The sequence below is a fragment of the Apus apus genome, chromosome 1, assembly GCF_020740795.1.
Source record: "Apus apus isolate bApuApu2 chromosome 1, bApuApu2.pri.cur, whole genome shotgun sequence".
Classification (NCBI taxonomy): Eukaryota; Metazoa; Chordata; class Aves; order Apodiformes; family Apodidae; genus Apus; species Apus apus.
Window position 1 is genome coordinate 102,355,022 of NC_067282.1, and position 25,096 is coordinate 102,380,117.

At 37.0% G+C, this 25,096-nt stretch overlaps 1 protein-coding gene across 2 annotated transcripts in view; it reads right to left on the bottom strand.

The window, feature by feature from the left end:
- The window catches only part of USP9X (ubiquitin specific peptidase 9 X-linked), a 107,310-nt gene that overhangs the window by 12,031 nt on the left and 70,183 nt on the right, over positions 1–25,096 (bottom strand). The window contains exons 25-38 of one of the 2 annotated variants that reach the window (XM_051628824.1): positions 23,058–23,183; positions 19,341–19,507; positions 13,197–13,305; positions 12,476–12,622; positions 12,208–12,354; positions 11,226–11,433; positions 8,869–9,089; positions 8,283–8,473; positions 7,701–7,874; positions 5,425–5,566; positions 4,517–5,267; positions 3,922–4,045; positions 2,375–2,600; positions 1,204–1,333 (exon numbers count right to left, since the gene is read on the bottom strand). In XM_051628824.1, the coding sequence (XP_051484784.1) occupies positions 1,204–1,333; positions 2,375–2,600; positions 3,922–4,045; positions 4,517–5,267; positions 5,425–5,566; positions 7,701–7,874; positions 8,283–8,473; positions 8,869–9,089; positions 11,226–11,433; positions 12,208–12,354; positions 12,476–12,622; positions 13,197–13,305; positions 19,341–19,507; positions 23,058–23,183 (2,863 nt within the window). Of the gene's footprint in view, positions 1–1,203; positions 1,334–2,374; positions 2,601–3,921; positions 4,046–4,516; positions 5,268–5,424; positions 5,567–7,700; positions 7,875–8,282; positions 8,474–8,868; positions 9,090–11,210; positions 11,434–12,207; positions 12,355–12,475; positions 12,623–13,196; positions 13,306–19,340; positions 19,508–23,057; positions 23,184–25,096 lie in introns of both variants that reach the window. The other variant, XM_051628815.1, reaches the window with a different exon arrangement.

The following is a 25,096-nucleotide window of genomic DNA, read 5'->3' on the forward strand; positions in this document are numbered from 1 at the left end:
TGCTGAGAGAAAGCTGTTTATTTGAATATGAACAAGACTGATCTCAGTTTAACTGCAAAAATTATGTATATTTGGAAGAGTTAACTTCAGGTCCTACTAGTATTATTCTAATCTTTCTATACAGGCTAATGACTTTTTATGCAAAGCACCTACACAATCCAGAATTTAATACCAGGTTTTGTATATATCTAAATCTGTACTTATAATGCTGGATACAATTAATACCCTGAAGTAAAATGGGTGATGCTGGAAGTACCACAGCAGATATTTCATGCCCATCACTACAGAACTGAAAACAATCTCAGCTATATTACAGCATTTGTATAATGGGTCTTAAGTACAGCACCTGCAAATACAGGCAGTCCGACCAGTCTTGCATTAAAAGGTTGTAAAAATAAATAATTATTTGCGATCCTACTCAATTTCTAATTTAATCTTTCATCAGAAAATTTAGGACTCTAGTCTTTATGAAAAGAATTAGTCTCCAGCCTGGGAGAACTTTACTTAAACCTTCTCATATTGCAAAAGCACTGGCTTTTCTTGCTTGTTTATCTTGCAAAAACAATAATTTCCAATAAATGTATAGTGGAATTTCCTGATTCAAGCAATTATGTCTAAAAACATTTACAGCTTAAGCTATTTCCTCAGCCTCCCAAAGAGTCTTTAAAGGGAAGACAGATAGAGAAACAGCTTTGCATTCATAGCTGTGAGCTTTAAGGTAAACTCAAGAAATTAATATTGAAAAGGCACAGTTGGAATATACAGACAAAGCATAACCATTTGTACTGACGTTGCCATAAAGGAGAATCACGTGTGTCTCTCTTTTTTTGAACTTCTATCTTCCTCAACTTCTTCAGGCTCAAACCAATTGACAGCCCCATATGCTTCTTAGATCTCAACATCTGCCTGCAAATGAGCCCTGAAAAAGGTATCTCTCTTGCCATTTTTTCACCCCCCACACTCTCTCAGAAGGACGCAGTCTTACTTGCTCCAAGTTTCTCATGTTCATCTTCCAGGGATGGCAGGAAAACTAAAGCTCCAAACTGGAGGAACAAAAATGCTCTAGAGAGCATTTATATGTTTAATGGTAACAATCTGCCCGAGGCTGAGTAACTGGATTCTCCTGTTACCTGTGTAACTGCATCATTAATAAATACCACTAAATTACGGTGTCATCAGTAGAAGTGTGTGTAATTTGCTTACCTAGATTAGCATACATCACAAACAGATTGAAATACTGCTGCAAGTGGCGCCCATGTTCAGATACTTCCCTTCTTAGAAGATTTAGTACCGCTCGGAGTAAGTGATCACTTAAACTCAAGTTATCATAAGCCTTTAAAAAAAAAAGTTTTAATATTAGTGGTCTAACCTATCAAATCTTTATTTTCTACTTTATACTAGGGCAAAAACCAGAATTGGTTCAAAGCTATGGGATTCATGCAAGCCACAAAATACTGGCAGCTGGTTAGTCTTCAGTGTCTCATGCAAACACAGGCAGACATACAGGGAATAAGGCTCCCATCTAAGACCAAGAAGTTATTCAAGTGTAGAAGCCTTCAACTGAGCTTTTTTTCCAATAGCAGCTAGGTTTAAATACTCAAACACATGCAATTCCACTGCGAACTTCACAGACTAAGAAAGAGCCAAATCACCTCTACAGGTGTATCTCAAATACCTCTTGAAACAATAAAATGAGAAAGCATATGCAGTTTTAACTTAACATAAATTCTTTTGCTGGATACAGTAGTGAAAACATTCTGAGAAGGTAAATGGAACAATACAAATAAAAGGTGCCTCATTATAAACATTAAAAACATGATAAGCAAAGGCTCAAAAAGGCTGATCTTTTACATTTTAAGACAGTCTTAACAAAAACTGTTATGGCAAGATTTTGGCTTTTTTGGGTCAGTTTTAGGTGCATAAAATTACACAATTTACTGTCTACTCCTACGCAAAATTACAATTTTTGACAACTGCAGTGTTGCAAGATACAAGGGAAGGCAACTTAAGGAACTCCTTGGTTTTGTTTGGTGGGATCTTTCGGAGATTTTTTTTTGCTTTTTGTTTGCTTGTTTCTTTTGATTTGGGGTTGTTGTTTTTTTGTGCTTTGTATTTTTTTAAATTCTAAATGAAAAACAAGAGTTCACTCCCCTACACAATATTGTAAACGACTACTTTTATTTTTCAGATTCACCCTTGCAGCTGAACTCCAAAGTTCTCACCACTTAAAGAGATTTACAAATGAAGGGAAACTGAACACCTGTGACAGCAACTCTCATACAAACTGCTGAAGATACATCATGCTGTGTAGTGCAGAATGGACTCTACAGCTTTTCTGTCAACTCTGATGCAACTACTTCAGAATTTACTTTACCTGACTGGAAGGTCCAGGAGAGGCAAAAGGTGAAGGACATGGTCCGTCTTGCAATGAAAAATGTGCAATAAATACTATAAGTTTTGCAAATGCACCTCTTACTTCTGCACTAGGGCATTCCAAAAGATACTCAGAGAAGCGGTTTGAAACATTAAAAAGGACGTTGTGTGCAAACCAAAAGCGTACATTCTTGCTGTGACGAAGAAGGATGCATAATGCATCATACCTAAAACAGAAGATGGCACAATTGAGAAATGATGACCAAATGCAGACATTAATAAGTTTTGGCAGATGGATCTTTTTGTAAAATTTGAAGAAAATACGTGTTACATTTTTGCTCACAAAATGCTTACAATCAGATAAACTGTAGTTCCTGTAGTGACACCCTCGATTACCAGAAATCAGAAATTAAAAAGATACTTAAATTAAAAGCCTAACATTTCATTGCAGCATGTTACTTCTATGACCCATAAGAACTAAGAACAGATTACATTCCCACAGTCCCAAATCGCTACTCAAAGCATGCTCCAAACTGAATGCTAAAATTCCCTTTCTGTTGGAACTGAGGGAGAGGGTGAGAAGCAGACAACGTGTGAAGTGGACTTCATGAGCTGTGTATACAACAGTTATCTAAATATGCAACTTATCGGGAATTCACATTCTCATTTACACATCTTAAAAACAACAACAACAACAACAACCACCAAACACCAAAACCCAAAACAAACGCAAATACTAAAATATCTATTCCAGGGAGAGTCTGTGTGACTCTGTTTTCCTTCCTGAAGCAACATTTTAACCCCTCTCCATCTCTCAAAATAACCAGTACTCTGAAAGTTGTTACCAGAGAAAAACCTGATACATATTTGCCACGTATTACACCACTACTTACTAGTAGCTGGTACGCTACTGGTCATCATGAATACTACTAGATTTTTTCCTAGTTCTACCAGTAGTAACCCAGACTGCTCTCCCCACCACTGAAGAACCTAAAGACTAAAATGTTGTGGTGCTATGAGTAAGATTTTACTGTTTCTTATACTACAGATCTGAAATTACAGGCCCCATAACAATGTACATAAAGCACACTGCTAACGGAGCCTAGAAGACTATACATGTTTCAGAAACAGAATACAAATGTAAGTGGCAAAAATGTCTTGAAAAGAGCTTTGTTTCAAACTACTGAAACCAGTAACTGAACAAAATATCCTGAATTGATCAGAATACATCATATAATAGTTTTGTGCTAGTGACAGATTCTACTCCTTTATTATTTTTAAGAGGCAGACAAAAGGTAGATTTAAGCTCTGCTTGAAAATGAATTTTGAAGCTGTTCAGCTCAGCAGCTTATTTTAAGGCTCAGTTTATTTCCAGTATTTTTTGTTCGAATTTTCCCCCCTTTTCATGTACACCTTGACCACCTGTTTGGAAGAGAGGGGAAAATGGGACAGACTACTAACACCTTTTACTGTCATATGTATATAACTGTGATCTTTTAACAGACATCAAACTTTCAAAACTGTAATTGTTGTTAAAAGACAAGATACCAATCACTAGCAGGGCCACGGACTATTTTCTTTGTATGAAATCCTGTGGTGAAGAGAAATCTAGCAGCAAGCTGAATACTAATCATAGTTATTTCTTCTGCTTCAGGCAACAGGTGATCTTGTCCTAAAGAAAAATCAAAATACTCACATGTAGACAAAATAAAAGCAGTTTACTTCTAATAATTTAACTGATTCCAGGTTACTGTCTTGTCTGACATTGTGTTATAATTTTAAAAATAAATTTGATCAAAACAGACTCTAGCTCCTACTACTGTTATTCTAGCTCATTTGCAAACGTATGCTTTAAGAACTCTGGTAAATGTCTTCATCAGAAGAGCCCACAAACATAGGTATTTTAACATGACCTACTACATAAACTAAGTTACAGTCAATAGCTTATCAAAGTACTTTTTCTAAATAATCTGGCACGTTACCAGTGATGAACAACTTAACAACAGATGTTTAACTGCAGGAGTCCAGAAACACAGAGTATTCAAAGCAGAATGCACAATTTTCACTGACTAGATATTCTGGACAACACAAACCAAAACTCTTGCAAGAAATTAACCCATAATTATTGCAGTCACATACTAACCTGGAGGAGGATTTAAGTAGACACTATTACAAGTAAGCAACTTCTTTATGAACTGGAAGTATTCTAGGCTGTACTGCATACGATTATGCATGAACTGCACGTTCTGCTTCCGTACACTTCGTTCAATGGCTGATGGCATTTTAATCTGATGGGGTTTAGTGGTGATAGCAAGTTCTGAAATATATTTTATTAGTTCATTGTCTTTGTCTAGTGTGTCCATACGTTCATAAAAAAGAATATAAGCATTCCACCACCTCTTCTGGCGCCTGTAGGACATACGCTTCATCATGTGATCAAATACTTCTCCCATGTATTCTCCACCAAAACACTGATTTTTCATTTCTTCATCATCATCCATTTTACACTCTGTCACATCTCCGTCATCAAATTTATACCAACGATTTTTCTCACCATCTCCACCATTCCTCTGGATAATATAAGAGTAGTAATGTCCACCACTGGCCTGGCCACTGTGCACAAGTACACCAACAAGCCTGTATTTTGTGCTCCCAGAGTGTTCATTTTCAGACTGTTCATTTTGTATTATCTGATTTTCAGGATTTACATCATCTCCTTCCAATTTAGCTACACCTGCCACAGTGTAAGGCTCCATGTCCAGCTCCCGTGGAAATTCAAAATAATCATTGAACTTGATTGCACATTCCCTTTCCCAGTCATAATCAAATCGCTTCAACTGGATTGCAAGAACTGGAGGCAACTTCTTAATCAACAAGCGTTTCACTGTATCAACCTAAAAAAAGGACATGAACAGTTATAAGTGCCTAAGTTTCCATTTATATACTCTTACCAACAATAAATTCAGTAATTAAAGGGTAACTTTTTTCCCTGAACATGAACTAGGACTGAACTTAGTCACAGTTGGACAAAATTTAGGAAGGAATCATTACCTTTTTGTTGCATTTTTCACAATGATATGCATTTGCACCTTCCAACAAATCTCCTTTGACATACTGTTCCAAAGAATCAAGAAGATTTTGGTGATTCCTTATATCTACATTCAGAGTTGTGAAGGATTCCTCGCATTCGTACCTGCCAATGAAGAGACAGATGTAAGAGAAAGGTAGAAATGTATTCAACTTCGTTTTACAGGTGCTACACAGCATCTTTCTACAAAGTTTTTATGCAGCATTTGATGTCAACTTCCGGCAAAAAGAGTTAAGCAGTAAAGAAAGAACTGAATTCATTTGATTGCAGTCCTCTGACAATTACCTAACACACAGCACACTGTATTTTTTGATCTGCACCAACTATACTTACTTTATGAAGATTATAGAAATTGTTTGTTTCAAGTTCACTGAAAATAACATGGAAGCTTAATCTTTTAGAACATCTTCTTTTTAAAACAGCTGAAGTAGTGTGACAGACTCTTGGCTAACTTAAGCTAGTAGAGAGTCACAGACAGCAAAGTAGAATATTTTTTTCGTTGCTGACCTTTACTGTCAGAAATCAACTGTTAAACACAAATACTGTATAATTCCAAAAGACAACAGTTCAAAACATTTTTTTTTAAGTGCCTTTTTACTTTTCTATCTGAAAAAAACCCCAGATACTGTCTTCATTAAATCACTTCACATATTTGTGACTGGCTTTGACTTATGTGTTCTGATATAGCCTTCAAACAAATTTCTAGCAATGAACCAGCAATGCTTGAGAGACAACCAGTTAAGACATCTTGGAATTTATTTTTTTTTGGTGATAAATAAGGAAGTGATAAATTTAAGAAGTTATATCTATTCCAAAATAACTGCAGGGCTTGTTTCTCTGATATGCAATCAAGCATACAAAGGCTTTCATAATAGTGAATAAATGAATATTTAGAAACACTTCACCCAGTAATATTCATTCATCTATTAAAAATTTAGGAAGGCTGTCAGCCTGTCACATCCCAATCCAATAGTTCTGTTTAGTATCAGTTTTCTCCTTCCTAAACTACAATCAGGGTAACAAGAGTTCCAAACAGACAGGTAATACTTTAGGATAGTACACAGTATCAGGAATGAATGGTAACTCACATTGCTTCACACCGCTACCTTCCATTTAACTGCCCAATGCATTTAAAAAATAAAATCAGTGCTTTCATTTTCTCTTGCAATATTTCAGCTTACTTCTGGTCACAAACTTTAACCCATAAAGCTTAAGATGCTCCACTTAAAAGTGCTTCTAATCTACACAAGCTCAACGGAAGTTGAAAGATTACCATGATAAAATCTGTTTCTATCAGTGTTTTTTCCCCTGTATTTTAATTACTAATTGAGGGCTAACACTAAATGCTCAGCTTTCACAATAAAGACAATTTGCAGTGGTAATGTGCAGAGAGATCTGCACTGTATAAGAATCACAATCTGAGAGATGTAGTGAACAGTAAGAAGGCCAACTGCTAGTAATACAAAACTTAACACAATAATAAAAAAAGCCAACTGTTGAAAAAGAACACATCCATCATTAGGCCATCTTGAATCTTGCATGCAATTTTGTTCATCTGCCTGAAAGGAATATAGAGGACAAAGTCCAGAGAAGTACAAGTGTTCAGTGTTCAGTGTTCCTTCCCTAAGCATTTGTCATTCATTACCATCATCAAGATGACAAGCTACAGACCTTCAGTCTGATTTGATACGGGTGTTTTTTTGCATACCCTACATGAAACTGAATTTCAGTAATCACATTTTAATTAAAAATAAAGCAGAAATCTTGAGAAAAATATAAACTTTCTACATCGTTCTCTTTAATTACAGCTTCCATAGTGAGTATGAATACAGTTTTACTCATTGGAGTTAAAAGATTGATATTTGGGTCAGCTCTACCCACAAACTATGGAAAACAACAGCAGTTGTTGGCCATGCCTTTGAATTTTATACATTGCATTTGGTCCCTAAGTTGTTTTTCCACTTTTACCATGAAAAAGCTCTATCTTTTCCTCCCTGATCAATACAAATGCTTCACATAGAATCTGCTAAGTAGAAGCAGTAACAACCAAGTATTTCAAGGCACTTGAAGACATACTGATGTTAAGGCTGTAGAAAAAAACACGACAGCAAATTCTATTAGTTTTACTAAAACCTCACCAAAACCACAGAAAACCCCCACCCTTGACTCCTTAGTCATTTTTACAGGGATACAAATACAGGCTGTTTCTCTTTAAGAAGGAAGAATCTTAAATGCTTACCGATGTGGGCATCCTTGACAAATCTTCTGATCAGCAAAGGACCCTCCTAAAACTTTACTTAACATCGCTGGATGGCCCAAAGCTTTTAAAGCTTCATCTAAACTGTCCACCAAGGAATTAAAGAATTCTAAAGCATCATGTTGTTCACGTAGATTCACAGGTTCACCCCAAAGTCTGAAAACAAAAGTACATTTTTGACAAATATTTTTTGTTTTGATCTCCAACAACAGCTTTTATAAAAAAACACTATTCAAGCTCTAAATTCTCTCCTTCTTACTGAGCAAAACAATGTATTGGTTTGTCATGTAGTACCCCACCTGTTACTCTGTCCCTGACACTTACCAGTAAGAAAAAAATCTAAATATCAAGGTCAAGACCTGCTAGAATTCGAAATAACCATCTTGCTGTTAACTTTGGTTTACTGACAGACTTCTACAGATGGTGAAAAGGTATGGTAACAGATACAATGATGCACAAGTTCTGTTCGTTTACACTTAACATTACTATCATTTCTTCCACTATAATTAGTATTGTTGCATTTCAGTAGTTAAGTGAACAGGCATCAATAAAGTTTCTATTTACCTAAATTGTTTCCAAAACCCTCTTGGTACATAGTACTGCAGCCTGGAAGCTGCTAAATGACCGAAAATCACTTGGAGATGCCTCAGAACTCCAATATTGTACTCTTTTCTATCTTCTGTTTTACTCAGTGCTGGTTTGTCTTCATACTGATGCGGATAACCAAACACATCATCTCGCGGGTCAACATTGCTCTGAAAAGTGGAAGAAAATTTGTGCAATTAACTTTGACATGTAGTTGTCTCAGAGACAGGGGTATACGTTGTTGAAGTTAACCATCTAAGGTGTTTCATATTCTCATCTTAAAAAAAAGTAATGTCTTTGTATGCATTAACAGAATCCCGGTCGCAGAAGTGGTATACAGTGCTTTCAAGGACAAATCCATGAAGAGGAAGTCAGCAAACCCTGCTGCTTGGATCATTTGAACTGCCTCTCTGGCAGTGAGCCCATTCAAGTAAGACACATCATGCAATTGTCCCCACTGCTAGCAGTGGAAAGCAAACTGCTTTGCCATTTAAATTTGCTATAACCTTCTAATAAAAAATAATTCTGTTTTAAAGAAATGCAAGTTCTGTGTAATTAAATTTACCTCATTGTCCTGCTTTTCATCCCCAGACATGTCATCATCCACATCACTGCCTGTGCCTTCGATTGCAAGAATCCCATTCCTGATGGCTGGAATCATGTACAGCTGCTGAATGACAGAATTCATGTAACAAGTGGCACCAGCATTTTTCAGTCCTACAAATCCCTTTGGTGGTCGAGGCCCAACAGGTGGCAGATATTCCCATTCTGTAAGAGCTTCACAGGCTAAAAGAAAATAGCAGTATGTGATTAGGAAACTATTTTGTTATATAAGAATTAGACCATCAATGCAGTACAAAGGGCAGTTGCATAAAATCAGAGTTAGTCTAAACCACACTGTCGTTTAATAAAAAATGTTCCACAAGGAAACTTAACTGTTAAAACTGACTTCTACGAAAGGTAGTTATATCTGTAATCTTAACATGACACCATTTTCATCTAATGCATACCTAAAAAGGTAGCTAGACAAAAGTTCAGTCTTATTTATTTATCAAACAGAAGTCTTCCCTCAATACCAGCAAGTTTCTTAGCTGAAGAATTCAGTTAAATGAACCCAGAATATATAAACAATCTGTACCCTTTCACAAATTTATAATGTTTTTTAAAACTAGGATTCCACTTTATGCCACTTTTCCTTGCCAGGATGGGAAAGAGTTCTAGATAATGCAATCTGTATGACTTGTGACAGATTTTTTCCTTCCTGAGTCTTTTCCCTCAGACCTCTGACATCTCTCCAGTGTACATTTATGATCACGTTTCCTATGGTAACCTGTTGTTCTGTGATTTTAACACAAAAATATCTGAAGTAGAAGAAAGTAAGAGAGCATGAGTGTTCATAAGCAAGCTTTACTTGGTGTATGAAACACAGAGCATAAATAGTTCATACATGTGTACTCTCTTCTGTCTGATGTACCATAAAGCTGCCCTTTTAATTTGTTCATTTGAGAAAGAATCAAACGGGAAGAGATTGAACAGCTAACTCGTTGTCTCACTGATACCACCAACTGGTCAAGTAGCACTGTCATTTTGAGAGGCAATTAACAATTCCCACTATGGGATACTATTCCTAGTTGCTTATAGTTTTGCTAAATTACACAAGAAGTTTAAACATTCTGTTAAATCAAAGAATGGGCAGGGGCACCTCCCACTAGACCAAGTTGCTCAAAGCCCCATCCAACCTGGCCTTGAGCACTTCCAGGGAGGGGGCAGCCACAATTTCCCTGGGCAACCTGTTTTAGTGTCTCACCAACTTTATGATAAAGAATTTCTTCCTCATGTTAAATCTAAATCTACCCTCTTTCAGTTTAAAATTGTTGCCCCTTGTCCTGTCACTATAGGGTCCAGTAAAAAGTCTGTCCCCACCTTTCTAGTAACCACTCCTCATATATTGAGAAGCTGCAACAAGGTCTCACCACAGCTTTCTCTCCTCCAGGCTGAAAACGTCCAACTCCCTCAGCCTTTCTACCAGTATCAGCTTGGGTTTGGTGTGTGTCACTGTTCTCCCTGTGCCCTCCTTTTTATTTTACCGATAATATTACAGCCAAAATGGTTTAGCTATGCCATTTAGGGCTGCAGAAAATATCCTCCTGTTTGTTCATTTTGAAAATAGTCTTACATGCTTTTAATTGATAAAATCTGTTAAGTACGTGCCTTTTACCATCCTTGTGAAAGTTAGCTCAAGTTTCATTTGACTATCGGCTTCTGAAACTAACATTTGCAAGTTTTTGTATGTATTGCAACTGCTATAATCCTTCTCCAGTGAGAATGAGGACATTCTTTAAGTGCAAAGCTGTGCCAAAACTGAGAACAAACATTTGAGAAAGGCCTATGACAAGCAGAGAATGAGTACAGAACTAAGAAGGGAAACAAGATGGTGGACCTGTGACTGTGTGCAGACAATGACAAATTAGGTCAGCAACCAAGAGACTGCCACCAAAACTAAGCTGAAGATACCTTATGAGGTTCTGAGTCTGGTTAGGCAGAGCCTGAGATGATGAGACAAAAGTAGAAGATACAGCCAGAATGAGATTCCTGGGAGCCAGCAGGGGCAAAGGGGAGTAGCCAGAGAGCGAGGTAAGAAGGGGTCAGACTGTGTAAATGACTGGGGCTGGAATTTGGATGCAACCATGTAATGAGAGTCACTACATTTACTTCAAAAAGAAGAGCTAATAAGGGCTATACCAGCATACTTCTTTAAATTTCAACAGCCTGATGTTGCAACATTAGAAGCAGCCACAAACAAAACAAACATCCAGCATCTGGTTCAGCTGATAATACAAACAAAATTTATACATAACATATACATTAAAGAGTAGAAAATAGATAATTAAAAAAAATATTACATACTAGTGATTGCTGTACCTATGTAATACATTTCAGTCAAGGTGTCTACTATCTGTTTCAGATTTCGAACACATCCAACTGCTAGTGCAACTAGTAGCTCAAACCCAGCATTAATAGTAGCTGGTGAACTACAGACAGGTATGGCCTGCTCAGCAGGCAATTCTCCATTTCTCATGTATTGTAGATAAACATTGGATGCCGGAAAGATGAAATCATCTATCAACTCCTGAAAAAAAACCAAAGTAAAGTAAATTGCCTGTGACCATAGAAATGCACACTATTTTATAACAGAGTAAGTTATTATATAAATGAACACCTGAGAACCAGGGGAGTGCTTTAAAAAAACCAACAATTAAAATTGAGACCAACACCATAATGAGCTTCTACATTTAGAAGTAACTCACTCCATCCTAAAGTGGTTCCCTTTCTGTACACCCATCACCCAACGCAAGTTAAAAATCATCTGTATTATTAACTGATAGAAATTTTCTTTTGTTGAACTAGTACAAAGCTCCTTACCAAGCTGCTGTATAATATCAGAAAGATAATACATCTGATTAAAGAGATGATCAGATGTCATGCATTTGTTCAAACCTGCCATAAACATTAATAGCACTAATTAAGAACATGTGGAGAAAAGACAACACAGGAACACTGAAAGAAAGTAGTCCTGTACAGGACTATCATGTATCTAGCTCACTATCCTTGCGTGATGTTTGCCAAGCCTTGGGATAACAGCTCACTAGGTCACAGCAATTCCATATGCAGTGGTGCAGAAGAACTAGAATGTTAAGTATTCTCATGAACGAAACGTAAAATCTTTTTAAAAAAACAGTTTCAATGAAAACATTTAACTCCAATTAGAAACCCTTGTCAAACAGTCACATTGGGACCTTTTACAGTTACAGACCACAATGTGTGAACCTTATTTTTACCTATTTATTGTAAAAAAATACAGAAAACAAAAAAAACTCCACAGGAAAAAAACCCTTGAACTTACTTTAATGAGATTAGCACCTCCTTTTTCACAACCAATATGGTATTTCTTCTCAGGTGTCTGGAATGCTAACAACTCTTTTGTTACTCCAAGGTGACCCTCTAAGATAGTTTCTTCGACACCTGTTTCCCCTGTTCTTTTTACTTCATCCTGCCATTTAAGAGGAAGTTAGGATACTCTAAATAATATACATTTCCAAGCTTAAAACTGTACTTTTACAATAAAGCAGCAAAAAGCTGTTTATCAGAAATAAACTGATCCTAAAACTTACCCTAATCCTCTTAAGCCAGTCAATTTCATTATTGAGAAGAACTTCAGCATTGGGTACATTAATATTACTGTTGTAGGCATAGTTAAGAAGATGTCTTAAGAGTGTGAAGTAGTCTCCAGAATGCTTAGCTCTCTCTCTTGCAGTACTCTAGGTAAACCAAAAACAAATGATACATAATTCACACACAGTTCTACTTACAGTGCAACAATAACATATTTTACCTAAAACTGGTAGTAAATATGAAAAGTGTAAGATAATTTTTAGCCTTTTAGAAGTTTACAACAGTATTTAGCTGTTGGTGAATTACTTATGGATTGTTTTAGTAGCAATTTCTGTATCTGAATGGGAAATCAACAATTAAGAGATCACATGTTCATGAGAGTCATGTGCTTTCCAGAACTGAAAAGCCCTGGCAGACCCAGTGAAAGATGGCAATAACTGTAGGTATCTATCTAATCTGCTAATGATTTTTACTTGAATATTAGAATTCACTGAGGATCAAATGCATATAAGTAAAGCTTACTGATCATGCCCTTACCAGAAAACGTATAAAAGTTCCTTTCCCTCTCATCTAACTCAAATTGATAACCTATAGCTTAAAAGTAATCTGTATTTTACTGATGGTTCTAAATAAAAATTTGCCTTTTCTCACAGATATTTTGTCTTATTACCTTTTACAGAAATCCACGTTGTACTGAAGCCTTTATCTCTAAAAACTTACCCCTAGAACAGTAAACAGCAGTGTAATGAAGAAAAGGAGAGGTCTCTGGCCCATGCAACACCTTGTAGCCATTAAAAAGAATTGCTCCTGTGCCATTTGACGAACAGTTCTGGAAACAGAAACATGAAATACAATCTCCCTATCCAAACAGGACATTTTAAAAAGACCCAATTACATTTGTGCTTTTCTGCTTAATGCCATTTTCTAAAACAGCACCTAATATCATAAATGGGAATATCTTAATTATTCACTACCCATCACATTGTTTCTCCTTGTAGTGAAATTTTAAACACATTGATTACTATTACAAAACTTGTTCCATAAATCAAGTATTTACAGGTAAAAGAAACCTATCAGCACCTAACCACTAAACTTGCACAACTGCCAATAAATATAACACAAAAAAATGCAATTCTAAATAAATTTGTTTTTTGTAATCAAGCATCAGTTGTGCCTGAAAGACAAAACTAGCCTAGTAAAACTGCTCTGATGTATCACTACAGCAGTTTGCTGAGCATCTATGAAGTGATCAAAATTTATGATCAGAAAGACATGAGAAATTATCACCCACTAAAAATTCAAGTGGCTAAAAATGAAGGAAATTTTCCATTTAAGAACTTAATCTAATCACTTGAATAACATGGAGATTTTAAGCTTAAGGAAGAAAAAAAATTATGACAAACCCTATTCTTCCAAGTTGCAAGCACTACTTCTTGCAAAAACTGCCAGAAATTACTCTGCTTGGGTGGGGAGAGAATACAAATGAATGCTGTGCTTTATGAAAGTATGTCAACATATAAGAAACTGAATTTTACAGTGTCTTTTTGGTGTGGCTGTCATTGTTTTCTGCCCATTGGGTCCCAGGGGAAAGCACATGAAAGCATCTTATGTCCTTCAGAGTTCTTCCATGTTGGGTTAACTATGCTTCAAAGACATGCAAGAGTAACGACGGAGTCAAGAGAAAAGATACACCTAGCTGAGCACCCCCTCTCTGGTATAAATCTAGGACAGTACAGAAGAAGATGGAAGCACGCAGTGATACTTCTCTGGAACATTCTCTCAGCTTCTAACAATTTGTGGTTCAGTAAGACTACCAAAAGCAGTATTTCATAGCCCTCACTGGACAAATTCATGAAAGAACCCTTCAAACTATTCCCAAACTGGAGGTTTACACTGCTCAAATGTTAGGCCCATGAAATTCTTACACAAAGGGAATACTGTTCTCTATTTTATTCTCCCTTTGCAATTTCTGATTTTAAGGGTCCCTCCGGTATTCTCCTCCCACCATTTAACTCTTCTCCAATATTAAGTGCCCCAAGCTATTCAGCTGTTCCTCAGATGGAAGTAATTTTAGAGCTTTGATCTCACTCGTCACCCTTCTCTGATCTTTGCAAGTTCCACTACATCGTTTTGAGTTGCAGAAGATTGTGGGGTGGAGGGAATTTTTTCTGTTCTTAATTGATTTTTTATGGGATCTGATTGCAGAGCCAATGTTTTAAAAAAATTTATCACAGAAAGAAGTAGCATCTTCTTTTAAGACCCAGCTCTGTAACTGCTCTGGACACATCACATAGATGCTCCTTAGGTTCATGCATTTAAAGGCAGAATGAATCACAGAATCATAGAATCATCAAGGTTGGAAAAGACCTCCAAGATCACCAAGTCCAACTGTCCACCCTACAACCCCCAACCACTAAACCATCTCCCGAAACACCACAACCACCCAGTTTTCTAATGCCTCCAGGGACAGTGCCTCCACCACCTCCCTGGGCAGCCTGTTCCAATGCCTCACCACTCATTCTGTAAAGAAATTTTTCCTCATATCCAATCTGAACCTCTCCTGATGCAACTTGACCCCATTTCTGCCTGTCCTATCGCTAGCTGGTAGGGAGAAGAGGCCAACACCTGCCTCACCACAACCTCATTTCAGGTAGTTGTAGAGAGCAATGAGGTCTCCCCTCAGCCTCCTCTTCTCCAGGCTGAACAGCCCCAGCTCCCTCAGCGTCTCCTCATAAGACCTGTTCTCCAGACCCCTAACCAGCCTAGTTGCCCTTCTCTGCACCCTCTCCAGCACCTCAATGTCTTTCCTATACTGCAGTGCCCAAACTGCACACAGTGCTCGAGGTGTGGCCTCACCAAGGCTGAGCACAGGGGCAGGATCACCTCCCTCTCCCTCACTCATACTCACCCAGTGAAGTAACCAGAGGACAGATGCCTCTCTTAAGACAGGCAACCTGAATCCCCTCCTATTGATACCTCTATGATAAAGATTTCTTTTTAGTTAACAGGAGTCAGTGTCTTCAATAGGTATAAGCATGATTGTTTTACAGGGACAGAAAGAATTTTTATTTATATGGGCCATGTATGTATGACGACAAAACACTTTGCAGCCATCAGCAGAATACTTCTAGGATCCAGGATCAGTTAGGACTAACTGTTCAGCTGTTGACTGAACCAGTCTTGTGCCCAGGGGTCACCCACTCTAAAAATGAATTACCTCAGAGAGAATGAACTGCTCTAATATTTTAGCGTTAAACATTTTGTGTTGTTTTTCAATTTATGGGTAGCATGATTATGCTATGAGGAAACAGCAGAAGTTCCACACAATCTCCACCTCTGAAAGAAACTGACAAAACCTACCAATCCATCTTTTCCAGAAAGACAGTATTTGTGAGATCTGAATTTGATCATCTTGACACCAGTGGTGTCCCCCAGGGGTCAATATGTGGTCCAGTCTGAATTGACATATTCATCAACAACCTGGATGAGGGCACACTGGGAGGGGTGGCTGACACTCCAGAGGGCTGTGCTGCTATCCAGTGTGAACTGGACAGACTGGAGAGCTGGACAGAGAAGAACCTAATGAGGTACAACAAGGGCAAGTGTAGGGTCTTACACCTGGAGAAGAAGAACCCCATGTGCCAATAAGCTAGGGGTGGACCTGCTGGAAAGCAGCTCTGAGGAGAAGGATCTGGGAGTCCTCGTAGACAGCACATTATCCATAAGCCAGCAACATGCCCTTATTGCCAAGAAGGCAAATGGAATCCTGGGGTGCATAAGAAACAGTGTGGCCAATAGGTCGAGAGAGATCATTCTACCCCCCCTACTCTGCCCTGGTGAGGCCACATCTGGAATACTGCGTCTGGTTCTGGGCTCCCCAGTTCAAGAGAGAAAGGGAACTGCTGGAGAGAGTCCAGTGAAGGGCAACAAAGATGACTGGGGGACTGGAGCATCTCCCTTATGAGAAAAGGCTGAAAGCTGTGACTCTTTAACCTACAGAAGGCTGAGGGGACACCTTATTAATTTCTACAAGTATCTAAAGGGTGGGTACAAGGAGGATGGAGCCAGACTCTTCAGTAGTTCCCAGTGACAGGAGGGGCAATGGGCACAAGCTGGAACATGGAAAGCTCCATTGAAATATGGGAAAACTTCTTTAGTATGAGGGTGACAAAGCACTGGAACAGGTTGCCTGGGGAGGTTGTGGAGTCCCCTTCTCTGGAAATATTCAAGACCTGCTTGGATGCAGTCTTGAGTAATGTGCTCTAGGTGATCCTGCTTTAGCAGGGGAGTTGGACTAGGTGATCTCTACAGTAACCTTCCAACTCTGACAACTCTGTGATCTTCCTTGTATTTTATGAAGCACCAAAAACATTTTCACGTGTATTTTTGCTCACATTGTTCTCTGAGCACTGATTAGAGAACAATAGTTGAAAATGGAAGGATATTCAGAATTCAGCCTGGTATTTTCTCAACCTTCTCAGCCCTGCAAACACTAATTTGTTTCCACGTTAATTCAGAAGAGACATCTTTTTTAGCTTAGTTCAACTTCACCACCTTCATTTTCAAAGCAGTCTTCCACTTGTACTCATGTTTATTCTATTCTAATTATCATGTAATAGTGAGTAGCTGCATTCTGAGTTTATAATATATGTCACAAGTTTTACAACATACAAGAGAACTAGAGCTCAGTGGTTAGCTTCTTGTACTGACAGTATGTAGTGGAGAAATAGAGAGGTAAGGAGCTGCGCAGCAGTCCACTCGGTTAAGAGAAGTCCTTAAAAATTTTATCCCCTCTGACAAAAAAAAACAAACCAACAAACTCAAAGAAACAACATCCGTTAACACTACTCCTATTTTTAAAGAGCAGAAAGCTAACATACCTGGGGAATTAAGCTACTGCTGTTCAGACTTGGGCTGACATGCCAACAAAACGTGGAAAGAAAAGCCCCAGCCTGGGGACATATCTGGTTTCTTCCAATATTTTAGGAAGAAAGTGCAACAGTCAACTATTCACTAGACTTAACAAAATGAAATAACAGGGTTTGGAATTCAGTCAACAAAGCTCCAATCAGCAAGAAGAGTAATCACTAAAAGAGACTGGCAAAACCACGACAGGTTATTTCCATCTGTAAAACAAGACTGTAGGTTTTGCTAAAAATGACATTCTACCTCTATCACAGATTGTGTAAGATGGAACTTGCACAATAAAATTTAGAGACTAAACTATTTTAAGACAGGTTTAGAAATTCTGATTTAAACCAATCCTTTCCTTCTTTAGGAAAAGATAAGCATGAACAGAAAAATCCTCATAAAAACTATCTGCAGTTTTCAAAGACTGAAAGAGTGGTAAAAAGTGCCAGTATCAAACACTACCTGAAATATAAACAAGTACTGGTGAACACTTCAGAAATGTCACTTAAATTCCAAATACAATGCCAGAAAGCCAGATAACTGCAGTAAACTTTACTACAAAAATTATCACCCATTTCTCACGTTTGTACAGCTAAAATAATGTAAAAAAGCCACAAATCTGATCAATCTTATGACCCACATATAAAAATCAAGGATGGAGCAGTACTGACACTTGTCCATGCTATTTGGCTATACTGGTACTCAAATTTGACATGTGGCCAACATGCACTTACTATCAAAATAGTAACTTGATAGCAATTATTGACGGTTTTAAAAATAAAATTTAGTCATTTCTTACTCATCCGCCTATAAAGTTATCAAAAATAGTGAAAGACAGCTTGTTTAATTTAATGTGTAAAACTGCAACATACATTTGTCAGCATGTTTTGCTAAGCTTCTGTAACTTAAGTGATAATAACAAGTTTCAGTGAAGCTAAACACCCAACATCCTATACCACAGGCTGTGAGCTAATAAAGCTTGTGGGATTCTGATAATAACGCTACACAGTTTTATTAAACTGTGAAAGTAGTTAATTGATCCTTTTGTTACGGCGATTAATGCTGAAAGTAAGACTTTTTAACCTGTTTTGTCTAGAAAAGTAAAAAACTCAGTACATGGTGCTGAAATTTTGATTTAATTCATACAAAACCTTTCTACCAGGACAGCTTCTAAAAATACACAACCCAGTATTTCACAACATAATTTCAGGTAGGCTAAAAGTCACAAGACACACACCATATATATGCTGTATTTGTGTAGATACTAAGGAGATCTGTAGGTACAGCCTGGAGATAAGAGAACCCTGAATTCTCGAACAGGACTGCAGGGCAACCAAACCACATTGCTCTTGGCAGCTCCTGCTGGTTTTCCCTGTCCACCCATCTCCCAACAGTGCTAAGGATTCCTCCAAGACACTCCTATGGCACTGAGTGACACCTCCAGTGTGACAGTGTAACACGTGTGCCGTGTGAAGAATCACAAGTGTGCCAGTCAAATGCAAGAAAATCAGTGGATTAAATCTTACCTCCCTCCTCTCCTCAAACTTCTTGTATTGTTATCTTGTTTTTACTTACCAGAAAAAGTATAGGACATTACTTTTTTATCTAAGCAATTTAAGTATTCTAATGTTGCAAGAATTCACATAATTTCTGAAAAACATCCGAGTACCTATTATTTTATTCTAAGCAAGTTGTTCTAAAGCCATCAGTAGCCTGCTACCAGGCATCCATTTGGCTTGGCAATATCCTCCTTACGAGTACAAAGAAGACAGGACTGATATAGCAACAACTTTCAGATAGGTATCAAAATTACTGATTTACATTACTAAGTAATAAATTAAGGCAACTGCAGAAAAAAAAAAGTCACTGATCTGTGTTAGGCTTTATAATAACTCTGAATTGTAACATTTTAAATTTTAAAATAAGTAATAAAAAAAAGCCACCACAACTTACTTGCTGTGACAGTGTAATAGCAAATCAATGATAAATGTCTGCCATGCCTTTTCTTTACTGAGTGCATCCAGCGCCGTTGGAATCAAAGCAAAACACAGGGTCATCACCTCCAATGCTTCACAGCAAACTTGTTCATCTTCCATGTCTGGTTCTTTTCCTGCATTTGTCTGCGGAAATAAAGAAGAAAGCACAAAGTGGATATAAGTAAAAGTCCTGAGAAACCCAACTGGCTCCAAAGTATATACACTAACTACAAACACAAACCACAAATTTGTACATTAAGCGACTGTCAGTGCAAAGTATTTTGTGCACTCCACTCAGATGTGATTCAAAGCACTATGCAGGATGACCGAGGCTTCCAGTGATGTGCTTCTCAATGGAGGATTCCAAGCACGAACTTGAAGGAGTCGGAAATTAAATAGGAAGCTTGTAGGCAAGTCACAAAATAGGCAAATAGTACTGTTGGCTTTTTTTGTTGGGTTTGTATTTGGGTTTTGTTGGGTTTTTTTTATTTTTAAAGAAGGTGTTTTTCTTTACTACTCAGAACCTAGACTTTAAAGCTTTGGAAACTGTTACTACTTAAACAGAGAAAGGCTATAGTGCTGTATAATGAATCAATAAGTCCAGTTTTACACAGCTTTGATACAACTTATTTCACCCAAACCTTTTTAGTACTGCTAGAATTCATTCAGCAGTTCACTATTTTTCAGAATCTAAGCCAAAGCTAATTAGCTTGAAGAAGTTCTGAATAAATTGAATGTGAGCAGTTTTCAATCTTAATTCATCAGTAATCATGGCTGCAGGTTAGCAACATCAACTAGGTAATAAATTATTTGCTTTATATATGGAAAGGTATCAAGATTAAGTAGGCAGAAAGACAGGATTACAATGCAGAAGAGAGAGCTAATTGTAAACAACAGCAGCAGAGGACAAAGCATGTCTCAGTCTGGCAACAGACACTATTCTGGTTTTGCACAACAGCTAAAAATCAGTCACTACCACTGCAACGGAAGGATGTGGTAATTTAAACATATCTCAAGGTACAAAATAAAAGCAGAACTTTTTCAACAAATTCAGGACTGCACCTGCTCTGCACTGAAGCCATTAAGAAAATCAAATTACTTCTGCATGGCTGCAGGGGCCTAGTATAAAGGCAAAGTGCACTTTATACACAGCGGGAACTTCCCCTATACTCAATGGGTACTTCCCCTATACTCAGGCACCAAGAGCTGATGGGTCCCTGCACAAGCAACATACTTGCTTTAGGTGGGTATGGACCCTGTTTGAGTTCATAAGGAAATGGTGGTGTGACACCATTAGAAGTTGTACAATTTTCAACAAGAACTTTTTGAGGCAGGAGGCAGAATAGACTCCACAAAAGTTATGCTCTCAAAATAATTTATCTTGACTTTAAAGTTTAATTGAATTTACCAGTTAAGTTCAGAAGCTTCTTAAAGCACTCAAAAAATTCTTTCAGAAGTCATACTCAATGCAACTACTCCAAAGTGCCTTTCAGAAACATTTACTATAATTGCCATTGATGTTTTTAGGAATCCTGACTTGTCACTCCTGATTCCACAATAATCACTCTTCTCCTGTTCTTAAACTAACATTTAATGATCTATCTCTACCCCACAGATTCAGAAAAATTCTCCTGTGACCTAGGATTTGAAAGTTTAAGGTTTAGTGGTCAACTCAGAAAAGTGAAGACATTTTTCTTAAATAATTTTTTCCTTGAAACCAGTGTTTGTCAGTCATTGGTATATTCAATCTTTATAAAACTACCATAGGGGTTACCTCCTCTCATCTATAACCAAACCTAACTCTCTTAATTCAAGAATGTGTCTTTTCTTGCATCATACTCTTTCTGTGATATGTTCCTCTCTTTTAAAGTTATTTTAATAGGGGACTTTATTCCTCCTTCTTACTCCGGCAATTTACTCCTCTTTTTAAGTCCCAATTTTTCCCTTCAATTTTTATTTCCCTTTTGCCTAGCATGAACCAAATGCAGATGTCATTTACTACATATGTCTTTATAAGTGGCATGAGGAATAAAAAACAAAACCAACAGAAAACCACAAAACTTTGAAGGAGCTAATAATGCACAGCTTAAATTTCACCTATTTTAAAAACTTCAATAGTTTGAAAATATTTTTACAGAAATTAATTGTGCAATTTTCACACATAAAAATGTAAGAGAAGAATATTGAGGTATATTTTCCTTTAGGTGTACTTTATTTAGTGCACTACTGCTCTTAAAACATGTCATGTATATATAAGAGCACATTTTCACATGCCTGGACTGTCACACTAACTAAATCACGTTTTACATGCAAACGTATCACCAAAAATAACCCCAAAACAACAAAAAAGCCCCAATTCATTTAATGAAGAAGTCATTCTCACAGCAATAGAAGCAAATGGTGTTATACCACTATGCAAGCTAAATGGAAAGGTATTGTATTTTGCTGAAATAAATATTCATCCCCCAATTGATCATTTCAGCACGACAGCTAATACCCCAAGAATAAAACCTCCCCATACATTCCTTTCCCCTTCACTCTCAGGCAAGCACTGGTGAGTACTGAACTTTATTTTCTAAAAAGAACACAGAAGGTGTTTAGAGGGAAAATAAAAACAAATCAGATCACCATCAAAATACAGATTACTATTACCTGCAACTGTAAGCAACATTCATTAAACACGAAGTGTGTGATAACATATTAATATATAACCCCCAACTTCAAATTATTTGCCTAAACCACAGGTGAAACCATGAATATGTTTTATATATCTACATAATAAAAGGAAAAAGACCCCAACATTAACAGCAATTATTTCATTTTACCAGTGCTTCAGTGCCAATTTTAGATAAATTAGCTCTTGTTTCTCATTCTAGACTGCACATATGCTTTAAATCAACTTCTGTAGTATAGACTAAAGACTAGAAAAATTAGTTTTGCAATAAATGCTCATTCCTTAGATACAGACTCTAACTGGACTGAAAACATGTTACAGCAGCTTACAGAACAGGTGTGCAACAGTTTTAACCTGAAATAGGGTAGATTTAGATTAGCTATTAGGAAGAAATTGTTTAGTGTGCAGGTGGTGAGACATTGGAACAGGTTGCCCAGGGAAGCTGTGGATGCCCCATTCCTGGCAGTGTTCCAGGCCACGATGGACAGGGCTTAGAGCAACCTGGTCTAGTGGGAAGTGTCCCTGCCCATGCAGGGGATTGGAACTAGATGATCTTTGAGGTCCCTTCCAACCCAAACCATTCTATGATTCTATAATTTTTGAACCGACACCAGATTCAAGGCACAATTTAATAGTTATTGAGAAAAGGAATTTGGAATAGAAAATTTAAGCTGTTGTGTGACAACTGACATGTACTAGACTCCAAAATAAATCATCACCAAAATACCTACCTAAAAGCTCACAGAATCATAGAATCGTCACCCAGGTTGGAAAAGACCTTCATGATCACCAAGTCCAACCATCCACCCTTACAATTCCTAACCACTAAACCATCTCCCAAAACACCATGACCACCCATTTTTGGAAAACCTCCAGAGATGGTGCCTCCACCTCTTCCCTTGGCAGCCTGTTCCAATGCCTCAAATGCTCATCACACTCTAAGGCTGAACTGTTTGATACTGTCCCTTTTGTAAATGAAGGAACAGTTACATAGAAAAAGAGTTGCTTAGGAAGTCTTACCTTTTCATAGATCTTACTAATTTCCTCATTTGAGCTGAAAACCAGCTGAACTGACCCACAACCTGATGCCCAAACAATTTTTTGTACTGCCCTAATAACACAAATATCAGGGATGTATTTTGAAGCCTGAAAAAAAAAGAGAAATAAAGCAAAGCAACATTAAGATACAGTTGCAAATAACATTAAGATTTATTCTAAACTCACAAATGTATAGAAAGTTTAAAAGTTAAAAATTTAACAAAGAATTTTTCCTTAAATAGAGAATATACAATATATCTTGAGAAGAGTTTGTACTTATATTTCATTTTTTAAAAGCAAGTAGCATTTATGTTACATATATTACAGAATCTTAAATCATAAAGCTGTAAGTATTAGGAATTACAAGCAAGTGAACATTTTTGATCAACAACCAGCAACTCTGCTTCAGAGCAAGATATTGCAGAAACTACTGACTTCAATGCTAAACATTCTTGATTTGAGGAAGACAAAAAAACCCAGGAAAAAAACCCAAGAAACCACCAAGCATGCATCTGGAAGGCAGCCAGCCTCCTAAATAATACAACAAGTCAAAGTTATTTTAGGGTTTGTCCCCACCATGACATTTAGACAAACTAATGTTTACCAAGTATATGATTAATATATAAAGGGAATGTTCTATATTCCAGTTACACAGGGTTTAAAATTAGTAAGAACACAGATCATGTATCTTATGAAAGCAGAACCACTATTCAGTATTTGGGCATGGTCTGAGTTAACATCCAATACTATCTACCAATATATAAATACATTACAAAACACCCAAAAAATGCCATGATTTATAGTTTACATCTATTTTAAACCCCATCCCAAACCTATCTGGAGTCTATATTCAAAGCAGAACTGTCTAAAAAACAGGCAATCTTGAAAAGCAGGGGGTAAACAATTCTCAAAAATGTAGAATTTCATTTTTTGAATGCTTAGACTTAAAGAGACTCTAAGAAGCTTAACTAATAATCTAGCTGCATCAGGAAACCTGAACAATATGCATTCTTGTTACTGATATGGACATTAACAGTAGTTATGAGAAAAATAATAGGTATTTCACCTTTGTGACAAACAAAGCAAACTTACAATAAAAGCATCACAGGAAATATTTGCCACATAGAAAAATAACTTTTTTTTTTTTTGTCTCATTGTAGTTTTAAAATAAATTTTTTTACAAAGGCTGAAGCATTTCTTTCTGTGCTGTAGTCTGTCTGGTCTATAGAAACCATGTCAGATTTTTTATTTTTTATTTATTTGTGAGGTGAGTTGAAAAGTCTTTGACCATCAAAGCATTAAAAGAAAAAATCTTTCAAAGGCAAACTACAATACATATTAAATTTCTATCTACATCAGTTTAAATCACTTCAGAAGATTACAGACAATAATTTAATAACAATACTGTTACAGAAATTCAGATTTTGTTTGCTTTGATGTGCCTGGCTAAAGAAAAAGCATTTATTTATTAGAAGTCCTCCAAGAGGAAAGGCAAAATTAAAAACCTTTCTTCATACCTCACCTAAAAAGACATTTATTCTATGGAAAGAATTTAACCAAATCAGTGCTTAACTGGTTGGTTTTACACATACAATCACATATAGATGCAGTACCACTGACGGAAGGCAGATGCTTCAGTCCTGCAGTTTAGTACATTGCTCTTTCTGAAGACACTGCTCCTTTACCACAAAAATTATTGTACTTTTCAACATTAAGATAATACAAGACAACTTTAATTTAGATAGCTCAGAAATTAATTTGATATAGCTCAGAAGAGATTATATACAGTATAGAAAAACAATATTCACTGCTTCCACACTGGAAACAGGCAACCCAACTGACCATGGAAGAGGAAGCTGCAGTAGTTCTGATTTTAACTTTTGTTGAATATAGAAGAATTGACTAATACACGACTTATAATTACAAATCCAAATGTGGTTTGGTCATGTCATACACTACCACACAGGTAACACTATATATGCAAGGCACGTTGCTTAACTCTGTCCAACTACACAATCTAA